At 37.5% G+C, this 14,917-nt stretch overlaps 3 protein-coding genes across 3 annotated transcripts in view; 1 reads left to right on the top strand and 2 right to left on the bottom strand.

Annotated features, from left to right (window-relative positions):
* The window catches only part of LOC145899869 (uncharacterized), a 194,946-nt gene that overhangs the window by 83,968 nt on the left and 96,061 nt on the right, over positions 1–14,917 (bottom strand). The window lies entirely within an intron of this gene.
* On the bottom strand, positions 362–1,051 carry LOC145899689 (uncharacterized). The gene has a single exon (XM_082988583.1). The coding sequence runs from the start codon at positions 1,043–1,045 to the stop codon at positions 362–364; it is 684 nt and encodes a 227-aa protein (XP_082844709.1). The 5' UTR covers positions 1,046–1,051.
* Positions 3,761–5,069, top strand: LOC145899687 (zinc finger BED domain-containing protein 4-like). Its single transcript, XM_082988582.1, is given in 3 exon segments — positions 3,761–4,770; positions 4,887–4,923; positions 4,926–5,069. Coding segments are annotated over 3 exon segments (1,191 nt in total).

Raw genomic sequence — 14,917 nt, 5'->3', positions numbered from 1 at the left:
TTGCCCAGTTTACTGCTGGAGAAGGTTTCGGCGTTGATTAGGCGTCGGTGCTTGAGGTCAACCAGAAGGGAATTTGCCCGCAGGAAATCAGCGCCGAGTAACGGCCGGGAAACTTCGGCCAGAACAAATTTCCATTGAAATTTGCCGGGAGGAAAATTCATGGTGACTAGACGTGAACCGTACGTCCGGATGTGAGTACCATTAGCAGCGACTAGAGCCTTTCCAGGAGGATTGGTGCGGCGCTCTAGTCCCGTGGGAGGTATGACGCTTATCTCGGCGCCGGTGTCAACAAGAAAATTACGACCCGCTGAGCTATCCCACACAAAGAAAAGACTACTAACTGCGCCGGCCATCGTAGCAACTAATGATGGCCGGCCTCGTCGTTTCCCTGCAGTGCACAAGGGGGGCGGCACTTTATCGCATCTTTGCCGAAACGACGATGATAAAAACAAAGCGACTTCGGATCGGGCATTATCTGTGGCAAACCTGATGAAGACTTGGAAGGTTTGCTGCGACGCACGTTGGAAAGTGCGAAATCCGTAGACGGCTGACTTCCTGTCCATATCGCATCAGCTTTGCGTGCTAAGAGTCGCGAATCACGAAACTCCTCTCCTATCAGTCGTGTCCGTACATATTCTGGCAAGCGCTCCAAGAACAGTTCTTGAAAAACAAAGCATTCCTTTTCATCACCAAGCAAAGCCAGCATGTCATCCATTAAAGCGGATGGCATTCTATCGCCCAAAGGGGGCATGTGCAGTAGCTGCCTGGCCCTCTGCGAACGCGTAAGACCAAAGGTGTCAATCAATCGTGCTTTAATTGACTCGTACTTGTCATCATTGGGCGGATTGTCCAGCAGGTCGAGTAGACGCTTTGCTGTGTCCTGATCTAAGGCCGAAACGACATAATAGTACTTCGTCTGATCGCCTGTAATGTTTTTCAGAGCGAACTGCGCCTCGGCTTGCCGAAACCAAACTTGTGGCTGAGCTGTCCAAAACAAAGGTAGCTTGATGGCTACAGCGTTCTCTGAGTTTGCGGTTTCATTCATAATGCAAAAAAACGTTTTTGCACGCTCGGGGTCACCAAATGTAGCGAGGTGTTTATTCGAGGTACAAACTAATGGAATGACACAATGGGCGAATAAACCACGAGGGACGAGAGTAAAAGAAAAAAGGCAATTTGTCCGGTTCGCTGTAGGAGCGCAAACGTAGTTAGAGAGGCCGCTACAATATATTAAATTCCTGGAATATTGGGTAATGACTCCCAACAGCTAAAGACTGCTTTCTATAAATACTGTGAAGGACTAAAGACTGTCTTGTTGTTTTTAGTGGCAGTTGATACAAACTTCAATACATTGCATAAATACCAAATCATGCATTGTGAGTGAACATGTAGGAAAGCAAAAACCTTTAGCCTAATATTAAATAAAATTTTGGAATACAGTTGCCCATAAGTATATTTCGGTTATTTTATGTGTTGCAAATTACAGTTGTAACTTTGCCACATACCTGATTTTTTTTGATAAATTTAACTTGAATTACTACACGAAATCGTAGCGTTTATATTTGCACAGATTTCTATGTTACATAGGCTTTATATGAGGATCAAGTTTGGAAAAAACATATATTTATATGAGTGATCGGGTGTAAAAGTAACTTCCAGTAAAAATAAACCACTAGCTTTTGGTCACAATTACAATTTTGCGCTACGACACGTTGGCGCACTTGGTACGGGTGGAAATTAAAGCTGTAAAACCAGGAATGTCGGTAAACTGCCTCGCATTGTACGAAATCTGTCGTCAAGTGCATTAGATTGTCATGCTTAAATTTGCCATTGTTACCAAACATGTCGCATTGTTACGAAACAAGCGCCATTTTTATTTGCTCGTTAAGAGATTGGGACAAAAGTGATCTCGTAGTTGCAATAGCATGCGCTTCTCTCAGTGTAAACTATTTTTTGCGCTGCGGAAGAAAAATAAAATTACTTTCGCGTTTAAACACATTGCGCAAATGTGCAGAGGCTTATCGGGCTACATCATGTATTGTTTTTGTGTGTTTTCTTGACCACATTAACGCACAATTAATCCATTTTTGCACCGCAGTTATTCAAGCCTTTTCGTCCAAAGTATAGAAACGTACTGCGCATGCATCGCCGCAAAATCTCGCATTTGAGTTTTCCATGATGTAATGCAATTGCGCAAACCACCGTCCATGTTTGTGTCTGTTTCCATTAGCGTAAACACGGACAATCGTACTTTCTTGAGCTCGATCCCTAATTTGCTGAACTATAACAGCGAATAATAGAGGAATTTTCCCCGAAATTTAGGATCTCTCCAATTCTGGTTAATATTAGCTATGACGTCATATTGCAATACACACACACAGGATCCAATGGAATCAGCTTAAATCTTGCATTAAACAGCATGTATTAATATTTACTGCATTGCACGCAACACTTACCTAAATGTGAATAAAAAGATACCACCAAAATTACAAAAACTACTAATTTCATCATTTTGCAAATGAGTCTAAGTAAACAACATCAAAATAATTGTTGCTCTTTTATGACAATTCATATTATTATCCAACCGTCACAGAAATCGCAACTTGTTGAAAAACTCGCCAATATACTACGAGAAGAAACCTCAACGAACAACAAGTACTCTTTCAAGGTTGCATTTCAAATTGCCTGGATCGTAGGGCAAAACGCACTGATCACGTTGGGTCTACTGTGGCAAGCCCTCCACTTCACGTATGATTTATTGTGCTTGTGCGACACCTAGTGCCGTTTAATACAAATGCAATTTACTCAACATTGTGACGTCACAAACAAGTTCGCAATTGAATTTAAAGCAATTATATAGAGTTTGAATCCAATCAAACATATTGTAGTCACTAGTGATGTGCTGCACCGGATCCGGGTTTCCGGACCCGGCCGGATATTGCCAAATTTTCGGTATCCGGACCCGGCCGGGTAATACACATAAATTTTCCGGATAACTGAGATAAAATTTGCGACATAAAAACACACACAAATATTGCGTACCACTGGTTTACAAAACTATATTTGTTTGTTTTCGTTTTAGATTTATTTGTTACCAGTATCACGTTTCTTCAGTGGTGTAGGCCTATATTGCACCACTATCAATACACAGGTTTATCCATTGACTATTGTGATAAAGCTATTATTGTTACGTAATAGTACAATAATAATGTATTGTTAATCTAACATCAGTACAAAGGTCGGTTGAACTGTTGCTCATTATGTCTGCAGCAAAAGCCACATCCAGGGTTTGGGATTTTTTTGATATTTGCGAGGACAATAACAGTGGTGCCATTTGTAGTATTTGTCACGTAAAACTGAGCAGAGGAAAGTCTGATTGCCCAAGATCGTTTTCAACTTCGTCATTTCATGAACACCTGCTTTTAAAAACGAAGCGAACCCAGCTGTTCATCAGATACAAAGCAAGCAACAATCACGGATATGTTGGCGAAAAGAACTTGTAATGATATCAAACATCCCACTGCTCAGAGAACAACAAGAAAAATTTCTGAAATGATTGCTGTTGATTACATGCCTCTCTCGGTTGTAGAGAATCTGGGATTTACCAGACTATTAAAAGAAGTTGCTCCACGACATAAACTTCCATCTCGTCAGTACATTACAAAAAATATTTTGCCATCGATATTTTGCCAGGTAAAAGCTAAACTGCAAGAAATATTACAGCATTCGGTGGGTTGCTAGTGCAGAAAGTGATACATATATGAGCTTAACTGGCTATTGTATTTCTTGGGACATTGGAAACTTGAAACAAACATCACTAATTTTGGCCTGTTCACACCTGCCTGGACCACATAACGCAGATGCAATTCTAGCCAAAATCAAAGAACAAGAAGAGGCTTGGGAAGTAAAGTTTTTCGCCATTGTTTCCGATAATGCAAGCAATGTCGTGAAAGCCTTAAAAGAAACAGAGTATCATCATGTGAGATGTTTTGCTCACACACTAAATCTCGTTGTGCAAAATTCACTGCAATCTGGCCAACAAATGGTCTTCGATACAGTAACTAAAGCCCGGACAATAGTAAGTCATTACCACAGGTCGGTACGAGACACGGAAAAGTTGCAAAAATATTGCAAGGAACATGACCTTCCCATACATCGCCTGATCACGGATGTCCCGACGCGCTGGAACTCTACTTTTGCCATGTTACAAAGGTTGTTGGAACTGAAAGATGCCATAAACTTCTTGTCAGTAAACGAAGGTATCTGTAATAAACTGTCTTTCAACGAATGGAATGCGGCGGCGGAAATAAGTGCAGACAACGCCACCATCGCCCACATACTGCCTATAATTTACACTTTAAGTCGCAAGTGTGATACATTTCACGATGAAATTGACCAACAAGTTCTTTGTGGCATTGGAAACTTTATTAAGGAAATTGAAATCCAGATCCAACGGCGATTTTCAAAGCCAACATCCTACTCCAATCAGGCAAGAGAATGTTTCTTCTATAACAGAAAGAAATACGAGGCGTGTGCAATTGCCTCGCTTTTAGACCCGAGATTAAAACTTGCATGGGCGCCAGCAGTCGAACATGGTGATCTTACTAAATTGCTGTTAAAAGAAGCCACCATATACGCTGAAAACCTTGAAAGGTCAAATGTGCGCCCTGCTGAATCATCATCATCTTCTGAGGAAGATGGTAAAGCGACTGAATCAAGTTTGCTATTTCAAACTATTACCCCTTGCAGTTCTTCTCAGGAAGTCGATCAGTTACCGCAAATAACACAGCAACTACGACACGACGTTGAAAAATATTTATCAACGCCACGAAGTCCACTAAATGTCCACTACAATTTTGGGAAAAATATCGTTATGATTTTCCCAGCCTTTTTTACTTGGCCATGCGATATTTATCGTGCCCCCCCCCCCTTCAAGCGTTTGCTCGGAGCGTTTGTTTAGTGCTGCGGGTGTTACCGTTTCACCTTTGCGTAATCGCTTGTCTCCGCAAAACGTGGAAATGTTGACTTTTCTTCATGTTAATTTGCGAAAGATCGACTTTAAATACTAAAACATTGTGGTTTGGTGTGGTGTCGGATTTCTTTCTTGTTCGGTTTGAAAGTTAAGCATGTGTTGTTTGGAAAACTTTGGTGTTGAAATATATTTTTGCACAAATTGATGGTGTTTTGTGATAAAAGGCTTCATAAAATATTTAAATTACAAAAAAAACTAACCTTGCCAAAAAGTACACGACTAATTTTGCCACGCTTGTACAATTAAAGCAACCTTCAATAGAGTTGGCAAACTGCCGGATCCTAAATATCCGGCCGGATTTGTTCACTAACTATCCGGATCCGGCCGGGCCGGGTAATTTGGAACTGGGAACATCACTACTAGTCACGCAAAAAGGCCATGTTTCTTTGCGTAAAATTACGGACCCTGAAGCAACTGTTAATGCAATTTCTGAAAGATAAATGTAGTTAAGATTCCAAGTATATTAGTCTCCATGGTAATCTGGCATTGAATGTGGAGATATAGGTGCAACCCTTGTGCCATGCGTGGATTTGCGTTGTATACAAGGTATTTTAGTGCTACTACAGTGTGTTTAAGGCAAGGGCTCTCGTACTTTATATATTCGCTATTATGATCTAACAGACCAGTATGGGTGATTGTAATTAATAATAACGATTCCGAAGAAAAACGGTTTGTTGCGATTTCTCATGTTTTTGTTAATCCATAGAGGTCGGTTGTGGACTTGGTTGTATTCTAGGCAGAGGATTGACTTGGAGGAATTTATATAGCACAACACGGGGTATACTATTCTTCACAATTTTGTTACAAGACCCAATCGATGAACTTGGTAGTATCTCTAAAATGTTGTTTTTCAAGAACGGCACTTAGAGGTTAGGATGTGTTGTTTGTTTTATCGCATTAAAAAAATCAATTATCGCATTAAATTACAGTGCCAACACATATTTGTGAATCTTTAGAATGCCCGCACCGCTGGTTTCAATACTTTTCGATAGAGTTATTCATTTTACTCTTCCTTATTTTGAACCCCATATATAAATTTAAACAACGCCCGATTAATTTCTTAGTTTCAATATGCCCATTTTTTTAGTCAACATGGGTATCTTAATAAGGGTTAGAAGAGTAGCCATCTCGAAGATGTATTTAGGGTGACTTTTAGAGTTAGCATATTGTGGTCGGATATGGTTCAAGGGTAGATGTTAACCACGTTCCTCACCAGACTTTTATCAACTAGGAAAAAATCAATTCGGAATTATGACATTGGCGATTTCTGAGTAGGAGAAAATTATTTTGTCGTGGGGAAATTAACTCGAAACATATCGGTTAATTTTGAATGTGGCATGTAATTTATTCTCGTTTGTTGGGGTGTTGTGGTTCCTTTCAAGCCTTGCGTCAAATGCTAAATTAAAGTCCTCTCCCATTATGATTGCGGCGAGAAATTTGACAGTTTCGCAAAAAGGTTATTAGAAGTATTCTGGAAAAGCTTGTTTAGGTGCGTATACATTTGCAAAGACTAATGTTTTGAATTTAATTTAAATTTCTGCCAAAATGAATCGATCTTCGCGATCGCATATAGTATTTTTTGTCTTTTCAAAATAACTTTTTATTGCTGTTGCCATCAAAAGTTTTCCCGCCCAATGGTGGTTGCCATAGTTTTTTGTTGGCGGGACCAGAATGCGTTTTTCGCAAAAAGGTCTGTGATATTTATTGAGAAAAAAATTAAATTTCGTCTTTTGTTTAAGGTTGTTATTTAAATCTCGGACAAAAGCAAACAAGGGGAGTTGGGCGCCATAACAAGACAATTAAAGACTCTTTAATTACAATATCAATGTCTCAAAAGATTCGCTCGGGTTTATGAGCTGAGAAAACACTTTGCCACATTCACAGTTGATTACTTGGCGATCTCAGAGGGCATTGAAACAATTGATACTCAGTGACGTGACGTTGTACATAATGGCGATAAATGGACAACTGAAACAGCTTTTAGTATCACAACAAACTCTATATTAGCTTCGTTTCACTTGGTTTCACAATTATTCATGTCTGTAGCTTATACACAATTCATATTATTGGCTCCACATTGCTTATAATATTCTTGTTTTCGTTTAAAAAACAAACTGTGCTAGGTCAGTTTAAAAGTTGTGTTTAGTGTGGATTTTAAAAAAGCTCAACGCTCTATCAACTGAGCTACAGGGGGTAGAGATCCCCTACGTATATGTGAAGGTTGCCTGGCAAGTTGTGCGCTTGCGCACCAGTGTACCTTGGCCACAATATACCCCGTGAAACCACTGAGCTCCTGTAGCTCTGTTGGTTGGGCCTGGTTAGCTCAGGGTCGTGAGTTCAAACCTCACCGGGAGCTTGATTTTTCAAATCTTGCTCCGACTTGTCAGGAAACAGTGGCTGATCCAGTTAGGCTGCAATGCCTAGGCTGCCAAGCCTGCAAACCTAGCTTGCGAATTTCTTGCGGAAAAAACAATTTAACAATAAACTGGGATGAAAATGCGCGAACCAAATATTTATGTGACCACTGTACAATATGATAAAGCCTGGCGCCATTGCACTCCTTGTAACGCTTTGAAAGGCGTTAACATTTAATAGAAATGCTTCCTGGTTGACTGTAGTGTCGAGGCATATCTTGGTTGCATCAGCGCACAGTAACCTATTGAACTATCCAGTGACAACCAAGTATTAATCACGGCAATTAAAAGCTGCGTTATGACAATGATTCAAACTCAGCATTGTCATCACTGTCCTTGAATCACATGTAGGAATTTGATAAATGACAGCTAAGTCGTTTTAGTCTAATGACACACACCATGTTGTTTGCAAACTAAAAAGTATTTGTGACACTATACTGTTTCTTGTGCTAAAAGTGAAGCCATTCATTTTATAAAGTGGTCGGATAAAATGCATCACAGTACATGTTAAAAAACTATGTTTGTGCAACCTCCAAATGTTCTGCTCCGTGTTCTCCATAAACTTATTACATTGGCAACCCGTGAGTAAAGAAGGTGGTGGAAAGCCAAGAGACAATACATACATTCCGCTTATTTGCTCCCTGCAAACACGGAAGTACTGTGAAGTAACGAAGTCCTTGCCAGTAAACCGCCTTCCACGTATTCGTAATATTGATCACAAATATTGATCACATTAGTTTAGTAAGTGATGCACAATTTCACAGAATTTAGAGCCAATAAAGCTGCCAAATCAACAAATTTACGGAATGCAAGAGGCAGAAAAAAGAAATTCAACACATACAATGTTCACTGACATATGAGCTGAAAGTTTTGGTGATCAATAGACCTCCGGATTGATTTTTAAAAACGAACTCGAACACAGTTTATCCTGGCCTGGTAACGAGTCCCATTTAAAGCTTTTATGTATAATTCTAACGCCCTCTATCGCCAAAATGTTTTTGGGAAAGTCCCTAAACTGAATTTATTTTGTCAAGACCTAGTTTTTTTTGAGAAGGGAAACAACAATTTGTTGAAAACAACAACACTGAAAAATGATTGCTTTATTTATAGTGTACAGGTCTCTGATGTGATTTTGTGTCATGTAAAAACGGTGTGTCATTGGAATATCCTACACCACTTTGCTTAGTTCCAAATTATACTTTTAAAACGCATATAAATCCTGCCAACAGCCACGAACAAGAATTTACGCTCTATACAATTGAGAAATCAACGCCATAAACCAGCAGTTTCATATATTTCTAGGAGTGCGTGTATTTTACTCGGGACAGATATCTTGTTCTCCGCAAGAGGGCGATAAAGATTGTATTTAGTTCAGGAGACCGTTCATAGCCAGTTTCCAAGCAAGCTATTTCTTGGGTTTAGAATTTTCGGCTCTGAGAAACAAAACGATCAATAAACGTAAGGTTTGCAAATTATGTCAATTTTCATGGGGGTTTTCGTCTGATTCAAAACAGTAAGAAGCAAGTCACAAATGTAATCTCCTGGTTTAATTCTGGGGAAAAAACGGTTCTAATGGGAAAAAGTGTTCAGATGTTTAAGATTTGGGACTACAAATTTGTCTACGTGACTGATATAACTCTGTCGCAATTGTGCGTTGACAAATATGATAACCCTAAAGTCTAATAATCCTAATAAAGAAAGTGAAAGTTGACGATTGTTTGAACACACATATCCACCCTAGTACGCAAACAGGATATTACGAGGGTTTGTTTGCACTACCATTGTACACAACACCTCATCCCTTACACCATTGCAAATAACACTAAAGGTTATGTATGACCATATTTCTGTAAGTATGCAGTATATGTGATATTATGACGTCAAGCAACTGATCAAAAGTATATTTTTTTCAGGATCACTAACTTGAATGATGAAATTCGCATCTGTTTATGTGTGAGCTGCGAAATTTGTTTTTCGGACAAAAATCATTTATCAACAAACTTCGGTGAAAATGTATGTGCTCCGTATTTCTGCATCTATTGTGCAATATGATAAAGCCGTGGCACCCATGCACTCCTTGTAACATCATAGAATTACTTCCTGGTTGGCTTTAACATCGAGACATATGTTGGGTTCACCAGCGCACAGTAACCTATCGAACTATCCGGTGACAAAGTATTAATTACAGCAGTGCGACGCAATTAAAAGCTGTGTTATAACAATGATTCAAACTTAGCTTAGTGATCACTGTCCTTTTATCACATGTAGGAATTTATGAAACGACAACTAACATATTTATGGTTGAAGACACGCCTTGTTTTCTTACAAACAGAAAAGTATTTTCACGCTACATTGTGTCTTGTCCCAAAAGTAAGGCCAATTATTTCATAATGCGGTCGGATGAATTTCATCACAAAACCTTCAAAAAACTATGTTTGTGCAACTTCCCAAGGTCTTGTTGAGTGTTCTCGTTAAACTTATTACATCGGTTATTCGTAAGTAAAGAAGGTGGTAGATAGAGCAGAGAGCAAAACACTCATTTCGCATATTAGCTTCCCTGCCAACACGGAAGTTTTGTGAAGGAAAGGAGTCCTTGCCTGTAAACCGCCTTCCGCGTATTCGTCCCCGAGCATGTTGTTTCACGTAAAAACCCTACGTAATATTGATCACCTTAGTTTGATCACAAAAGTAAGTGATGCAGAATTTCGCATAAATTAAAGCCAAAGCCGCCAAATCAACCAATATATGGAGTGTAAACGGCAGAACATTTATACATACAAAGTTCAAATCGTCCAAAAAAAGTTTAAATGGCTCTTTGTAATGAATCACTTAATTACCGCCTATTCTCCTATTGCTCACTATAAGGTTGGCGATAGAAAAATCCTTGCAATAGAAACTTTACGCAACGAAGATCACATTCATTTATTAAAATATTAAAAACACACAGTGATGGACATTAAGTAAAAACGTTATGAAACACGAATAGAGAACAAACAGTGGTCACAGGTTTCTTACAACATTGTAAATTTACACAGGAAAGTTTAACACAAAGTCATTTAAAGTCAACCTTCCTGAAATACTCAACACCCTGGCAAACAAAAGGAAGGTGTTCTATTAAGTCAGGTAAAACATTAACCCCAGCAATACAAGGGAGTAAATGGAACCGTACTTGATTGCTTGAACTTCAGGTATTTGCACAGGTTTATTTCCTTTACGTTTTCGAATCAGCTTTAAAATCAATGAGAAATTAAAAGTTGCAGATGTTTTTACAAGAATACCACACTGTAATAACTTGTACCAATCGTTTTACCTGGAAGGTTATCACAACGTTGGCCAACTTTAAATAAATTTAACCCAAATAAAATACATTCGCATTCTGTCTCGAAATGACAGATGATCACAGATAAATGGATAGATGATCATATGCAATGCAAAAACAGTGCACTGTAATAATCACAATGTTGACTAACCTTAAGTTTAAATCAATTTAAACCAAATATATATTTAAGATGTAGTAGTGGTTAGTACATTCACATTCTTTCCAAAATCAGTAGTTAAAGTGCTTTTAACTGGAACCAAATGTTTCATATGCTGATGCACTTTGGTTTCCAGTTGTATTTTGATAAGTTGCCACATTCTGATACTCAGGTGTGTTTTCATATGTGGGTGTATTAGGTTGGGGAGGTGTGTTTTCATACTCACATGTGTTGAAATAAGTAGGTACTTCCCGTGAAACCTTTGCAGGTGTTCCTTTCATTTTGTTACCTGCAAGATAACAACAGTAATATGAAACAAAACTTTGGGTTTAATAACCCAACAATATACAACATGTTACAATTTCTCACTTACCTGTTGATCTTTTGAAACAAAATACTGCAAGTATTATTGCAAGAATCACAACAACAAAAGCTGCTACAGATATTCCAATAATCAATCCCAATTGGCTGGTAGTGATTGAAGATAGTGTTATTGTAATCGAGCTTGTTCCAATAGAATTTGTAACTTCCAAAGTGTAGGTTCCTGCTGGCTCCTACAGCACAAAACCAAACAGTAATTTCAACAACCACTGTGACCACAATGTGCATCAATGAAAATATATGAAAAAACTAGTTTCAAATCTGGTTTGCAATAAAAAAAAAAAATAGCAGAAAGTCAAGTGGATTTAAATGGGAATCTTGATACACTGGGAAATCTTAATACAGGATGTGTTCATAATTATCATACAATTAAATAACCAACTATATGCCCAGATTTCCTCAGGTGACACAAATGATGATTCCAATTGAATTTTTTATTATTAAGCAGCCACAACCTAAAAATTTAACTTACAAGAAATTTGATTTCTCAATTGTGTACTAAAATTTTAAGTGTTTGGTTATTATTTTGTCATGATGACTTTCATTTCATATGGAATAAAACATACTTTAATTTGATATGTGTACCCCTGCTGATTATTTGACATCCATGTAAGATTTTTATTCCCACCTCCTAAAACAAATAATTTAAAAAAAACAAGTTTTAATCTTAACATGATTCAAGCATTACAAACCTGGTGATATTAAAACAGATGCAAAAGGTGGAGGATTTGAATACACATTAATATCACATGGTTGGTTTGGTTGGCAGTTCAAATTGCTGTCAGTGTATGGCTGGTCTATGAAAATATATTAACTTGTAAAGCCAACATTAGAACAATTACAAAATATATACCATTATTGTTTAAATAGTGCAGAACAATTATAAATTGGTACATGAAAAAATGTTGAATTTTAAACAACAGCACCATGCTAAGTGCTCAACCATTCATTGGCTTTGATGCACATTAATACAAATTGTATATTAGGAAAAATTTCAGCAACTTGTACCAAATAGAATTTCTATCTTTTTTTGATGATGGAGTAAGCATTGGAAATAAAACCTTTAAAGTCATACATATTAGGTTGTGATATCCTGGTATGTTATTTTATGTTTTCTGATTTCTGCTAATTAAAATAATCACAAACAGAGGAAAAATCCTAATAGACAATCAGTGGCAATGCTACGAGTGTTGTGAAACTTCCCAAAGGCTTTGTACACATAAGCTGTGATACACGAGGTGGAAACATTTCTCCCACTTGTAATTACATTATATTAGTAAGCTAAAATCCTAGTAATTCTTACACTGGAAAAAGAGCAATAATAATCATTGAGAGCTACAGACAGGGTGTACATACTGTTTCGACCTGTATAGTGTATGCACTTTGTGGTACATTTTGGTCAATGTTAATCTGTTGGGTGTGTCTACTAGTGTAAAAGTGGATATCTATGAGCCTGCTAGTGTGAAAGCTAGTGCAGTGACACAGTCAACAGCTACACCTACACTTATCAGTGTGTACACCCTGTCTGCAGCTCTTTTACACTGGGGTGTGTGAAAGGTGGCAAATGTAAAGAGATATAAAAGAGAAATAGAAAGAAACAACAGACATTATGTTTTACAAAAGAACAATTCTATAAATAAATGTGGAAGTTTAAGATCGGAATAGAGAAGTAGGTTGCAATTTTGGAATAGAATTGCTGCAGCCAACAGACATCCCTTCACTGAACACCAAGTCATTAATAAGTTAAGCAAGATATTTAAAATAAACGAAATTAATGATTATTACATTTTTCGCCACCAGATACCATACAAAACCACAAGTAAGGTAATCGAATGACACACTTCAAGGTAAAGTCAATCTTAACAAAACAAATTTTGATCAATTAAGATATGTAATCAATGATACATTTTGCAATAGCTTCCAAAACAATTTTTTCACACAACATGTCAAACAACACTCTAAAACATGCAGATCTGATTGGACAAACTATTTCTAATTATCACCACATGCAAACTTTCTATGGCGCCAACTTACATTGAACATCAATGTTAATCCTTGTTTGAAAAGTTCCAAACACATCAGAAGACTTGCATACATATGTACCAGTGTCATTTGGTGTAATATTTTTCAACAAAATGCTATCACCATATACATCTAACTTAACATCAATCCCATCTTTTGTCCACTTAAAAGTTGTACCAAGATAACTCTGGTAGTCGACAGTACAATTAATAATCGCAGCATCACTTTGACTAAGAAGCTTTGTTGCATTGCTATCAACTGCCTGATCATTCACTGTTATCTTTGGTTGTCCTGAATATCAATTATTGAGTAAAGAAAGAAAGTGTGAAGTTAAAAATCAATAACTTACTTATCGTTGGAACTGACACAATTGAAATGGTTGTGTTGGCAGATGTACCAATGCCATTAGTGGCTTCACAAGTTGCATTTGTTGAATCACTAAATTTTCTCTCTATGCTGCATGATTTGTTGCGTTCATTCAAGTTATCATATGACCAAACACATTGGGATCGGGGATTTGAATCCACAGTGCAATTTAATCTTATACTAGTGTTTTGCAGAATAATATACTGATTTTCAGTTTGCTGAAATAAGCCCTGCACAGTGATGTTGAAAATTGTAGGTGGATCTGAATGTAATTAACATATAAAGACATTAATCTCATTTTTTAAGGATTTTTAAGTGTGTAATCGTTGTGACAGATGATTTCAACACTTCGCACAACTAACGACAACTTAGGTTGTTTTTTGTTTCCTAATTAATAACATGTAAACCCTTTTATTGTTAATAAATATTAGCAGAAAATTACCACAGACAGTTAAAAGCCTCTTAGGGCAGGCAACAAAATACGCAGAATATAAACTACTGAAGGACGCATATTGGTATTTCTTTAAAATTAAGTTTCTGTTGTTGGAAATGCCCACTGTGTGGGCCTTTGTCACAATGGAAAGGGTACGTCACAGAGCAAAGATGTGATGCATAGGGGTCAATTTTATGGTCGAATGAGTGCACATGCATGTGCTGTTGTCATGGTAAATTTTAGGTTGTTTGGGGCAGTTTTTGTGGGGTTTTGGGCCATTTCAGTCAAGAATTTACTTGGTGATGGGTGATGCTGAAATTGTGGTGAAATTGGAGCACAAAATTCAGGTTGTATCTGTGAAAAAATGAATCTTTTAAGTGGCCGATCTTTCTTGATTTTATGAAAGATCCATCCCATATCTACAAATTTTGATGAAATTTAGCTCCTCGAAAAATGGTTTGGCCACCCCCTGGGGTCGTTTGCCCCCCTGGATAGTCAGTTTTTTTGGTAAAAAAAAGCAATAAAAAATGTAAACTGGATTTTGCAGAAAAATTATTCATATAACTGCCAACTCATTGGCATTTTTGTGTAAGTTCCAACTCTTCTCTATGCAATGGCATCAAATTTAGTTGCTGAAACACCCCCCTGGGCTGTTTATGCTTTTTTTTCTGGCATTGTAATTGCAATATTATTCAGTTTAGTGTCTGATGGGTGCTTTACCTAAAGTTTGATTTGTTGCTTTTATTAGGTTGAAACTTGGAATTTATGTGATAAAGACTTCTTTACAGTTATC

Source organism: Ascidia mentula, chromosome 4 (assembly GCF_947561715.1).
Source record: "Ascidia mentula chromosome 4, kaAscMent1.1, whole genome shotgun sequence".
Lineage (NCBI taxonomy): Eukaryota > Metazoa > Chordata > Ascidiacea > Phlebobranchia > Ascidiidae > Ascidia > Ascidia mentula.
The sequence above is the reverse complement of the archived record's forward strand: the minus strand, read 5'-3'. Positions and strand labels throughout refer to the sequence as shown.